This window comes from Bacillus rossius, chromosome 13, assembly GCF_032445375.1.
Source record: "Bacillus rossius redtenbacheri isolate Brsri chromosome 13, Brsri_v3, whole genome shotgun sequence".
In the NCBI taxonomy this organism is placed as follows: Eukaryota; Metazoa; Arthropoda; class Insecta; order Phasmatodea; family Bacillidae; genus Bacillus; species Bacillus rossius.
Window position 1 is genome coordinate 62,324 of NC_086340.1, and position 12,486 is coordinate 74,809.

At 36.6% G+C, this 12,486-nt stretch overlaps 1 protein-coding gene across 4 annotated transcripts in view; it reads left to right on the forward strand.

Annotated features, from left to right (window-relative positions):
• Positions 1–239: 239 nt before the first annotated feature.
• LOC134538055 (cytohesin-1) overlaps positions 240–12,486 on the forward strand; it is an 84,977-nt gene continuing 72,730 nt past the window's right edge. For 2 of the 4 annotated variants that reach the window (XM_063379030.1, XM_063379031.1), the window contains exons 1-2: positions 240–463; positions 5,356–5,429. In XM_063379030.1, coding sequence (XP_063235100.1) covers positions 385–463; positions 5,356–5,429 — 153 coding nt within the window. In that variant the 5' untranslated portion in view covers positions 240–384. Of the gene's footprint in view, positions 464–5,355; positions 5,430–11,802; positions 12,095–12,486 lie in introns of those variants that run through there. The other 2 variants (XM_063379032.1, XM_063379033.1) reach the window with 1 other exon arrangement.

Genomic DNA, 12,486 nt, shown 5'->3' on the forward strand with positions numbered 1-12,486 from the left:
TGCCTTGCTTAGGGCAGGAGGCTACTTAAAATACAAGATATTAGGCCTTTGATGTATTTCAAAATAAATAAAATAACTTGTGGAACTTGATAGTTTACTGAATATAAAAATTCAAATTTGAGTGAAATTTGGCTATAGCTTGATTAAAAATGACTATGCCACATGTGTCAATTGCTGAATTCACTCTGCTACATCAGCGCTGCAATCTCTTGTGGCCAGAAACATGTGTAAATCAATTTGTGTTGTTGGCTACTTTGATGGTGTTGGCTTTGGGTTTTATATGTTTTAAGTTGGTAATGTGTTTTTGTTCGTTACAAGTAGTTTAGACAGAAAGTAACAAATGGTCACGTAAAATTATTTATTTTTTTAATTGTTTAATTCCTAATGTTGAAAGACCCCGAGCGCTTGTCATTAAGGAAAATGAGTACTTCTTCACATAGTTCGGACACGTTCACATTGACAGGTAAAGGTTTCTATGTAATCACGCAAGACTATTAATTTTGACAGTATGACATTTGACACTTTTATTTAATCTAGTGGTTTAGGTTGGTTATAAAAGGCTTTCATTTGAGTTTCTTAGATATTTAGTTTATAACGAATGCTTGGTGTTTGTTGTAACCTATTTTTGGGTAGGTAGATGTTGAAAATCTCAGCTTATTAAATGTTCAAAAATGTTTCTAGGACTAATATTGGATTCTAAAAAAAACCTTGTTTGTGGGGAAAGCCACATAGAGCAGGATTTTTTTGGTTTGAAAATCTCTAATATTATCAAGGGATACATTTTACGCATAAGAGCATGGAAAAGACTGAATATAAGGTACACTAATTGCAGTTTTAAAGCTGCTGCAAGTATGCAGGCTGGTCTCAGCTGGTGCACGCTGAATCAAAATGACACTACACAGTATTAATAACACTGCAATTAATATGCCTTATTGAGACCACTATAAAAAGAATAATGTGATTCATTTATCACCTACGGTTTTACGTTTTATTTATTCTATTGTTTAAAAATTTAAAAAAAATGTTTTCGTCACATTCATACAGTTAATTTTTTTTGTAGCTATTATGATTCATAGTTATCTAGTATTATAAAGTATACTTCAGCCCTAACTTTGTGAATCATCCCATTCAAAATGTCCCATTCAGTATCTTCTAGTGTAATAACTTGCAGATCATAATTATTTCAGCAACACCTTGTTGACGACCAATAATGTCCCTACCATATTTCAGTGTTAATTTATAAAAAAAAAAATTAATTTACTTGTTCTATTCTCACAGAAACTTTTGCTATGATAGGTAGGCTAATATTCTTTAAGCACGGATTTTGCACGAAGTGATAGTAAAATTCGGGAAATACTTTTTTCACACACTAGAGACATGCCTATGTTTACCCTAAAACAGCATTTCTATATTGCTAGGTACTGGTTTTTGAGAAATCACCATCAATGTTACATTACATGCGTGTAAGTTAACGTAGCCGCCGTCATTTTTTCCATTCCCATTAGGGTATGATTTGGAAAACTTGAGTTAAATTGTGAAAATGGTTGATTATTTTAGGTTAGCTAAATTAAAAATACTTCAAAACAATGTGGACGGTTGGTTGAGTTAGGATAGCTACGGTACATAAAAAATACTACGAAATCATGTGAACGGTTGGTTAGGTCAGAATAGTTACATCATAAATTAATAATTCCTAAGCAATCATTTAAAATATTTTACAGTATTTTTAATGTAGCTATACTAACCCAACCAACCATCCATCCACAATGTTTCAAAGTATTATTAATTTAGCTAACCTAATGTAATCCACCATTCTCATGATTTAAAATAAGTTCTTCAAATCATATTTGCACGCAGGCCCACACAGGAAAGTGAAAAATGGTGGTGGCCACGTCAATGTAAATTATAAACTGTGATTTTTCTGAAACAAGTAGGAATTCAAAAATGCTGTTTTCATGGTAAATACAGGAACGTCTCTATTGTTTGAATAAAGTATTTTGGGGAATTTTATTATTACTTAACGGAAAAGCCATGCTGTAAGAATATTTAATGTAACATTGCTAATCAAACACAATAAATCTCTCACCTACATGTCACTAAAATATTTTATAATCCTTGACAAACCACTTAACCTTACCTGTATTCATGGCATTATTCATTTGGTATCAATGAATGTACATATTGGCTATTTTACATTAAATACATACAGTATCGCAAAACACGAACACTTATGTTCACTTCTCTCGTTACTACTGTAATTACATGTAATTGTTCCTTATTGCTTGTCCAGTTGTGTTTTAAAATAAAATATCAAAATATAGAAAGGAATGTGTTGCGTTTGTGATGCAAAGCTGTACAATTACCAAAATGTAGTTGAATTTGAAAATATGTTTAAAACTTTGAGAAACATTGTTGTCGAGAGAAATTGTTCTGTGTAACATGTCCATTTGTATTTTAACATAAAATATTAAAATAAAGTAAACAGTCAAATGTGCTTCAGCAATCTAAAGCATGCACCAATTTAAAGAGTATAACATGTTTGTGAGCTGGTTAAAATTGCTAGCAGCTGTTTCGGTGGAACAAAAATGTAGAATTACAAAAATTAATTTGATTTTGAAAATATGTACCTATTATAGGAAAAACGTTGATATTACCGGGATATGCAATAAGGAGCAATTGCCCAATCACGACACATTCATTCTCTCTTGACTACTATACTCATTACCACACATATGAAATTAATTTCTTAATACCTACTAAATACTAATGGTATATATATATTTTTTATTCAAATTTCATTACTTCACTCCTACAACTTGGAACTTCAGATTTGACGATGGTTTCGCTAATTTATCCTAACAATGATAACATTCTCACTTATTTATAAAGCTTATGATCAAATTCCATCGGAATTGCATAATTGTATGTGGCAGTTCCAAAACCGTTATCCCTTCATTCCTCCATTTAAGTGTCTTATCATTGGCCAGCTACTATGACTTTATCTTTCCTCTAAATTTTTTCCGGCCATTAATACACCACTTACCAGTATCGAGATGTGGACTTGACACCTCTCCACATATAGTAATGTAACTGAAGAGCTGGGAAAAGAATCTGAATGTAAGGTACACTAATTGCAGTGTTGAAGCTGCTGCAAGAAGACGGAGTGGTCTTGCTTCGTGCTCTGAGAATCAAAATGACACTACATAGTTTTTAGTTAACACTGTAATATATTCGATTGATTATTGTTACAGTTATTATTTCTCAACTTTGCAATATTTTGGTAAGAGCTTTAGCATTTTTATTCATTAATATTTAGGGTAAATTGCTGAAAATTTTTTTTATCATGTTCACACTGTTGAAAGGTTTTCTAATATGAAATTTTTCATATAGGAGAGTCCACTAATGTACAAAACTAACTTAGTTTTAAAATTAAAAAAAAATTTCTAACATTAATAACAATTTTAAAGAACCTCAAATTTACCCAGAGTGGGATAATTTGAATCAAACCCCTTTTTTTTTTATATAAATTTAAAAAATCTGAGGTGAATTGCTGCACAAACAACAACTGAAAACTCAATTCTAAAATGCACTTCCATAAAAAAAAGAAAAATATTTTGTAATGATAAAATTTAAATTTGGAATTACAAACATTTGTATACAAAACTTTTTTTCTATAGTACCTATTTATTTCAACATAAATATTATCCACTGTAATGCAAGTGCTTTGCAATTTCATACTGGGTTATAAAGTACATGACTTTTAAATTAAACCCAAATAAATTGTTCACTGTCCAAAAAATTAATTTTCTTCAGTTTTATTTACCTCTGGTCTGAACAAGCATTTTGGGATGCTAAATAGCACATAACTTCTTTAATACATAATTTATAATTAAGAGTGTAGCAAATAATTGAGATAATAATGTAAATGAATTATTAAAAGTGAAACCATTCAAAAATATTACATTACAAGGAGAGAAAATTGGTGAAAAAAGACTTAATTTTAAGTTTTCAGCAATCTTCTGTCTTGCTACGTAAATTTTTTTTAATGTTTTCAGTTTTAATAATTCATTTACATTATAATCTAAATTATGTGCCACAATCATCATTATAAACAAAGTATTAAAGAAGTTATGCTCAATTTAGCATCCCAAAATGCTTGTTCAGGCCAGGGATGTCTTACTGCCCCTTAAAAAAAAAAACCTCAAAATTGAATTGTAAAAAAATCTTACCTGATACAGGGAAAGTAAAAACAAATTTTACATCAGCATAAAAAATATTTCTAAAATCACCTTACAGTCTCAAAACATTGTTCCAAAAAAATTTAAATGTCGCATAGTGTAATTTAAAAGATAATATCTTGATTAGTTTATAATTGTTTGTTCCCGTGAATCATGATAAACATTAATGAGCTAACTATTGTTGTTATTAGAGTGGAATTAGACCTTTCATCAAAAATAATTAGGATATTCTATTTCAAAATACAGTACTGTATTTAAAAGGAACCATTTGGTTTTTCTATAAAATAGTTAGTTTAAAAACCTTTGTGGTTTAAATCCCTGTACAAATCCCAAGGTTTGTCTTCGCGACAATCATCTGGCGACGTGTGTCAGAACATAACTGTCTTTATTTATCTTTTTTTTTTTGTCAGATCAGTGTGACTGGTGTGTGCATGTGAAAAAAAAAGGACATGATCATACATTCTGTTGAAAATACGCATACTTCAGAACTCGAGAGTTATTTTGTCACCTCGTGGATGTGTAGCAATGGCTTACCCAGGGGGGGGGGGGGGGGGGGGGGGTGTTTTGGGGGTTCAAAACCCCCCGAAATAAAGGCAAGAATATTATGAACACTCGTGTCATTCGAAACTTATTTTCTGAAGTTTCACACCCAGCGACGAGAGAAATAACGTCGCCAAGCAGCCCAATTGGGTAAGTAGTTAACGGTAAACAAATCTGAATTTGCAGCGGTTGGTTCGTGAACGTCCACTATGCAACATCCGCATCGTGACCCGGAGGATGCGTTTGCTGAATATTTGCCAAAAAAAAAAAAAAAAAAAAAAAAAGGAAGAATTCTTCTGTCAAAAAAAGTATAAGTAAGCTTAAAAAAAAGTTTATTATAAACCATTATTTTTTTTTTTGGTGTTTTGCAGTTTTTTCTTAAAAATCAGAAGCGCCCCCCCCCCCCCCCCCCCGCCCCCCGCCACGAAATAAAATCTCTAAATATCTGGAAGAAACACCCCTTCCCCCCCCCCCCCCCCCCCAGGAAAAAAATCCTGGGTGCGCCTATGATGTGTCTGGGATGTGTAACGGTGTGCTGGTTGAAGCTCGCGAACTGAACTGGACTGCGTCTGTGCAGAGCTGACCCCGGAGCAGCAGAAGCTGCTGATCGACATCCGGCGCCGCAAGACGGAGCTGCTGCTGGAGATACAGGTGCGTGCCCCGAGCCCCGTGCCGCCACGCTGTCCTCCCCGGACTGGCAGGGGGTGCTCGCTCGAGTTGGGCCTGTTGCGGCAACTGCAGCGAGCTTCGTTCGAGACGACTGTGGGGCGTGTCCGTAGAGGAATGTCCCAGTGTCAGGGGCGTAGCCAGGGGGGGGGGATGGTTTTAGGGGTTCAAACACCCCCCTCCCCTTTTCCCGCTTAGCACCAAATCTTTAATTAATTTCTTATTCATCACTCAAACAAATTTCATATTAAAATTAATTAAAATTTTTACCATTACAATTATTAAATTTATGTACTGAAAACTGCTAAAATAGCACTATTTTACACCTTAAAATCCAAATTTTCCTGGGGCAGGACCCCCGGACTTCCCGCTGTAATATGGGGGGGGGGGGGCATGCTTCTTAACACCCCCCCATACACAAATCCTGGCTACGCCACTGCACAGTGTCAATGGTATATTATAACCAGGGTTGGAAAAAAAAACAGTTTTCTTTTAAAATCCAAACAACTTTTTTTTGTTCAAACCAGCTCTTTTTTTTTATTACATTAGTTATTTTGGTTCTCAGCATGTTCAAATGAAAGCCATACAACATCATCCCGCTTTCTGCCACTCATGTTGAACCAGGAAAGTTACGACATCAAAGAACTGATGTCCAGACTTGATGTGGACTTAACCACAGAGATGGTATTTCCCCAACAGGAAGAGTATTTTCAATAGAATTGGTGTTTCCCACTGAATAGGGATTTACAGAACTGTCGGGGATTTCCCACAATAAGAATTTTTTTTGAAATAATACATTTATTTATTTCCTCATATGTTCTACACACTTGTCTATAATTCACTAATTAATTTAATTTTACAGAAGTATTTAGCTGGGTATAATTTACAACTTACTCAGATAATTTAAATGATTAGATCTTGATTAGTATATAATTTTTTGTTCCTGTAAATCACAAGAAACATTAATGAGCTAACTTTTGTTGCTATGAGAGTGGAATCAGACTTTCATTAAAATAAACTAATATATACTGTTATTAAAAAAAAAAAGATTTAAAACAACCATATGGTTTTCCAGCTTATCACTATATTATCATCATCTACATCTTTATGTTAAATTTTTTATTTTGAATGGCTAATGCAATGGTAGTTAATGTACAAATGTGGTTAAGTAAAAGAAGGCATATTGCCTTAACTTTACCACCTACAAAGATGTTAAGTATAAAATAAGTAATCTGCATAGTAAACATTTATTTTCATCAAAAACTGAGCATACAAAATCTCTGATGACTGTTACAACAATTGAAACACGTGCCAAGTAAGAAGCCTGTGTATACGGGAAGCCTTCTTTTCACAGACGAGAGAGCCAAAACCTGAATTTCCCCAAGTTCATGCTTTTTTTCCGTATCTTTTATGTAGCTATCCTAACCAAATCAACCGTCCACAATGTTTTAAAGTATTTATAATGTAGCTAACCTAACCTAATTAACCATTAGTATCCTTTTATCAACACCGCCATATTTATTTACAATGAACAAAAAAAACCGAAGATGAACGATCAGGCGTTTGGCTCTCTTGTCTGCGAAAAGAAGGATTCCCCTGTGTATACAGTTGTGTTACAAGAAGCTCACAAAGAAAAAAATGAAATTAGGAGCAGAACGCTGCAATTCAGTGCCTTTTTGTGTCAAGGCAAGATTTCCTTTACATTGTTCCATTAACGTGTCTGGATAACTCTTTATGTTACACACTTTTATGCCTTTTTTACTTTAAAAAAATTGTTGGAATTGGTACAATAATTAGAATTTTTTTTATGTATCACGTATAATTTTTTACTTAGTCTTTATTTCCTTAAGTTATTAAAATTATTTGTCTTATTTCATATGAAGTTTAAGTTTTAATTTACAAGTTGTATGGCCCAAAATGTTTTGTGCATATTGTACTAAAACAATTTAGAGAAAATTTAATGTTAATAAAATAAATACTGGCCATATTATCATCATAGAGTGGGGTAAGAGAATTGTGAAAATAGCTATGATTCTCTTCTTTAGTGATGAGATAATTTTATAACATATTTACCCAATTTTATTGCTTTAATGTGATAAAAGCTTTTTCGAATAAACATTATTTGTTTTATACAGTGAATAGGTTATAAAGTGAATTATGACTGTAATGTAAATACTTGCCAGGGTGAGTAATTTTTTTATAACTACTGCTTATTTCAAGCAATTAGTTTCCATTTTTAATACATGCATATTAACTACGTATTTGATTGCTTTTTAATTAGGTACGGTGAATTCAGTAGTTTAGTGACATGTTTGGCACATTATGCAAATGTAGAAAGTTCTAGTTCTGTGTAGGTATACAGAAAAAAATTTAACATTGAAGGAAAGTTTTTTTAAAAATTTGGGGAACTTATTTAACAATAGTCCTGTGATATAGGAGAGAAAATAGTAAAAGTACAGAAATGCTTTATGTAACAATTTTTTCATTCAAAATATAAATTTTTATTAAAGTGATTTTAACAGTTGGGTTTCCTGTAATGCAAAACTGATATCAATTTATTATGTTTTACTTACAGCATTAACTCTTTTCAATCTAAAGATATTGTGTTCTGAGATTTGTTAATGACTCATAGTGTGAAGCGGAATGTAACCTTCCAACATCCAGTGCATGTGTTGGCCGTGTTTCACACTGGCCAACCAGCTCCTGTTTACCCGCGGAGCCCATCCTTAAACATAACTACACCATGCACACACTCAGCTGCTGCTATTTCTAGCTCATCCTTGCCCCTGTTTGGCCGGCGGCTGTGGGGATGGTGGGGGGTTGGGGGGGGGGGGGAGGCATCGCTGTGCCCAACCTAACCTAGCGTCAAGCCAAGGCGAACTGCTCTGGAGGTACTCAGTGAACTTCCTGATGAGTCTGCTACTAGGAATGCAAAACCAGCTGAACTTATCAAAAAAGAGAATATCGTTGCTAAAGAAACACCACTGCCTAAGCAACAATTTTTTTTATTTTTAAATTTTGTTTTTTGTTTCTCTTTGGGAATGTATGCATTTAACATCATGCAGTTGGTGTTATTGAGCACCTTCTGTGTAAATCTAAAACAAAAACAACATTCAAGAGTTTTTTTGTTTTTTTGAGCTCTTCTGAAACATTTGCTTTTTGTCACATAGGCGGTGGTGTTTCCTTAAGTGATGATACGTATATTTTAAGACTTCATAAAATGTTTCTGCTCGGTGTTACGAATTCCTTAGGTAAGATACACAGAGAGTCAGCAGCTGTGCTCTATGTGCAAAGCGCAGTGTTCAGTGTCCCTCTGGTGTTGATTGAAGGAAGCTTGGAGTCTCGAAGGTATCGGAGATAGCGCTGCCGTGCAGGGGGTTGAGCGAACTGAACTGGCCGTGGTACGAGACGGGAAGAGAGTTGACTGTCGACTGTCCGCGAACACCTCAGAGCCACACGAGAGCCGGATGTAGGAGTCCCTCTGCAGTGCCCGGTGTGGCCATGAGGGGTTTAAGAAGCTGTGGAAAGAACTGACAGGGCGTTTGTGGCACAAAAGTTCACGAATATAACAAAATTGAAGAACTTGGCACGAAAAAGTCCCAGGGTGGAATTCATGAAACTTTAATTTCCAGGCGACATTTGATTTTTTGTTTTTCATGCCTTGCCTGAGTTTATAGTCACATATAAATAGTTGGAGACAGTCCACTTAAATGATGTGGAAATTATCGCTGACAGGTCTGTAATATAAATATGGACATGCTCCTGTGAATAGAAGATCTGTTTTGTATTATTTCTAATTTTGCTTATTTCATATAAAAATAACCCTGCGATGTTGAAAAATTTTCGAAAAAAATTTATTAAAAGGTTTTGAAAAGTTTGTTAGGAGTAATTTCGTGAAAATGGAACGGAAATGTAACAAAAGATGGTGGACCTACGTGTAGCAACGTAAACCCGTATATAGTCACTTACGTAAATGTTAGGGTACATACCAAACATATTGGTGTGTCAAATGAAACTTTATGGTAGTGAAACTATCCTGGAATATATTTGGTAAACTAAATATATTTGGTAAGCTAACAATTGTTGCTATTAGAGTGGAATCAGACTTTTCATTAAAATAAATTAATATATACTATTTGAAAAACCATTTGGTTTTCCAGCTTATCACCACTATATTATCGTCATTTCCATCTTTGTTATGTTAAATTGTTTATTTTGAATAGCTAATGCAATGGTAGTTAATGTACAAATGTAGTTAAGTAAAAGAAGGAATATTGCCTTAACTTTACCACCTACAAATACATTAAATAAATAAAAAAGTAATCTGCGTATAAATCATATATTATCTATATAGGCGAACAAAACTTCACTTCCATAAATATAATTGAAATATTTTATAAGCACAATTTCTATCACTAATATTTACAATAAATGTTTTTAATGATATAGACCAGTATTCAATATCAATCACTAAAGTATATGATTTAAAAGCATATATATATTTTTTATTTTTATATAGTTTGTTTTCACCCTGTTAATTTTTGTTTCATGCTGAGAGTGCATAATATGAGATCATAATGCAAGATGAGTTGATTAATATTATTTAATAAATAATTAAATTTAATAATTAAGGATAACAGTTCAGCATATTTATTGATTTTCATTATTTATTCTAAATTTTCTCTATTATTTTACTAAATGGAATAATATACATGTGTGTATATTAATATTGTATACTGAGTTTTTATCTAAGTATTTAAATTTTTATTGAAATTATCTTTATTATTTTTAAATTTCCAGTACTTTTATTTTATTTCTATTAAACATTCACACGCAAAATTAAGTTTTTTTTTTAATTGTGCTAAGTAAGTAGTATAACTTTTAATGCTCATACACAAGTTCACGCACCTATTCCCCCCCCCCCCCCCCTCTCTCCCTTAAAATAATTTCCTGCAGATACCCGTGGCCTCTGAGGGCAGTCCACAACAGTACAACCCTGAGGGCTGCCATGCCCTTATCCTAAAGTGAATGACTTCATGTCGCACGGAGCACCGCCCTTTCTACAATAGCGATCAATTTCGATGTCCAAGTATACTTATTTCTATAGTAGTTACCAGAGCGCCAAGATAAGTGTTTTTCAATTGCTTTTGTTTATTGTCTTCGTTTATTGTAACTGAGTACGCCGCTAAGTATTGAATATTCATCGAACTTGTAGGCGTTCAAACAATATTCAAGTCATTCCTTTCCGTTTACAAGCACAATTTTTTGAAACGATAAACCGGGAACTTCAAAAAAAATCACAAGTGTTCATCTTCCGTGCCAGCGAAGGACCATAGACTGTGACCGCTGTCGACACCATCCGTGACGTCAGAGTCTGACATGAAGTATTGTGGGACCTGTGTCCGTCAGGCGACACGAGGGACGATGCTGTTGTAGAGTGAGTGAGTGAGTGAGTGAGTGAGTGAGTGAGAGTCACGATACCCTCGCCCGGAGGCGGGCCAATGGCGGCTTCAGGATGACTTTTCGGGAGGGGCTATCGCACAGAAGAAAGGCCGTAGTTGCAAAAAAAATGAAAGTGGTCAGATGTTGGCCTCGGAATATTATTTACGAATTGCAGGTTTCAAATACAGGACCTTGGTAGCTGCATGCAACTTTTGATGAGATGAAAGTTTAACGTACGAAATTAAATATTTAAGTAAACATGAATATAGGCTACACTAATCAGTACAATTGGTCTCGGGAGGGGCTGTCGCCCCCACCGCCTCCCCCCTTCCCTGGAGCCAGGCTTGATGTGGGCGTTGTCGCGCGTGTAGGGGCCTCGCGAGCGTGCTGGGAGCGCCGCGCACCTTGGGGGTGTCGCCCTCCGCGCCTGCCGTTAAATGGCGCACGTGTCTCTGGGCGTGGCTCCCCCCGGAAGGCCTTTGTTCTTGTCTCGCCGCGTCTCGCCGTGGCGGCCCGCGCCGCATATCGATCGGTCGACGACGGGGAATCGTTTGGGTTAGGGTCGATTCGCGGTGGGCTCTCTCTCCGCTGTATGGCCTGCGAGAGCTGCTTGCTCTCTCGCCGCTACTGTCGGTCTCCCTGTTCTCCTGGAAGGGGGGGGGGAGGCGGGCTATCTCCCCCCACCCCCCGCCACTATTCCAGTTGCGACAGCACACGAGCTGTTACGACACTGCGATTTCAACTGCGTGCGTAGTCATGTCTCCACGGCTGCTATTGTTAGTGGCAAGTATGTACGCTTATTAAATTTTTTTTCCTCTCCTTCGAAATCCCACACCTCCCCCAGTCCCTGCTTGCGGCGCGAAGTGAAGGAATACAGTTGGTGATAGTGAGGTCGAAGGAGGAGTTCTCGGGGCATCTCGTTCGCAGCGCGCAGCCAGAGCGCGCGCTAGGCGCGCCGTCGTTGCGTGGGCGAGCTACTCCTAGCGTCATTGAGGACGCCGGTTTGACAGTCCGGGCGTGTCGGCTATCTGCCCCCTCATCCCCCCCCTCACTTCCGGCCGCCGTGGGGTCGCTGGCCCCTGGCCGCTCGGGGTGCCCCGAGGCCCACACGTTACCAGTGTTTGGGTCGCTAAAAGATGTCCTGCTCTTGATTGAAACTTCATCGCCCTCAGATGAAGTGTGCAGAGCCGCCTGCGCGAGATGCCTGAGTAAGTAAGTCTGTTCACGAGAACATCCGCTGAATGCGGACGAGTGGTTACGTTTCGGTATTTCGCTTATAAACAATTTTTGAGAAGAGAGAAGATGGGTAAAAATCCGTGTTTTAAGGATAATTATGTTGGAATTAAACTCCCGGTACGGATTCTTGAAAATTACATTACACAAATTTATCTTCATTGCGTGCCACTAAACACGGCCTTGCGCTTAGAGGCGACACCGCGCTAGAAGCACCAGCGAGCGTCGCACCTATCATCCCGCCTCACTCACACACGTACACCCCTGACTAGGCGCGTGTGCTCGAACAGTACTACGCATTCTGAAATAGGCATGGCGAGACTGGAGTAGCCTTGCGTGTTCCCTCCCCCTCCCCCCTCTTCTTCCC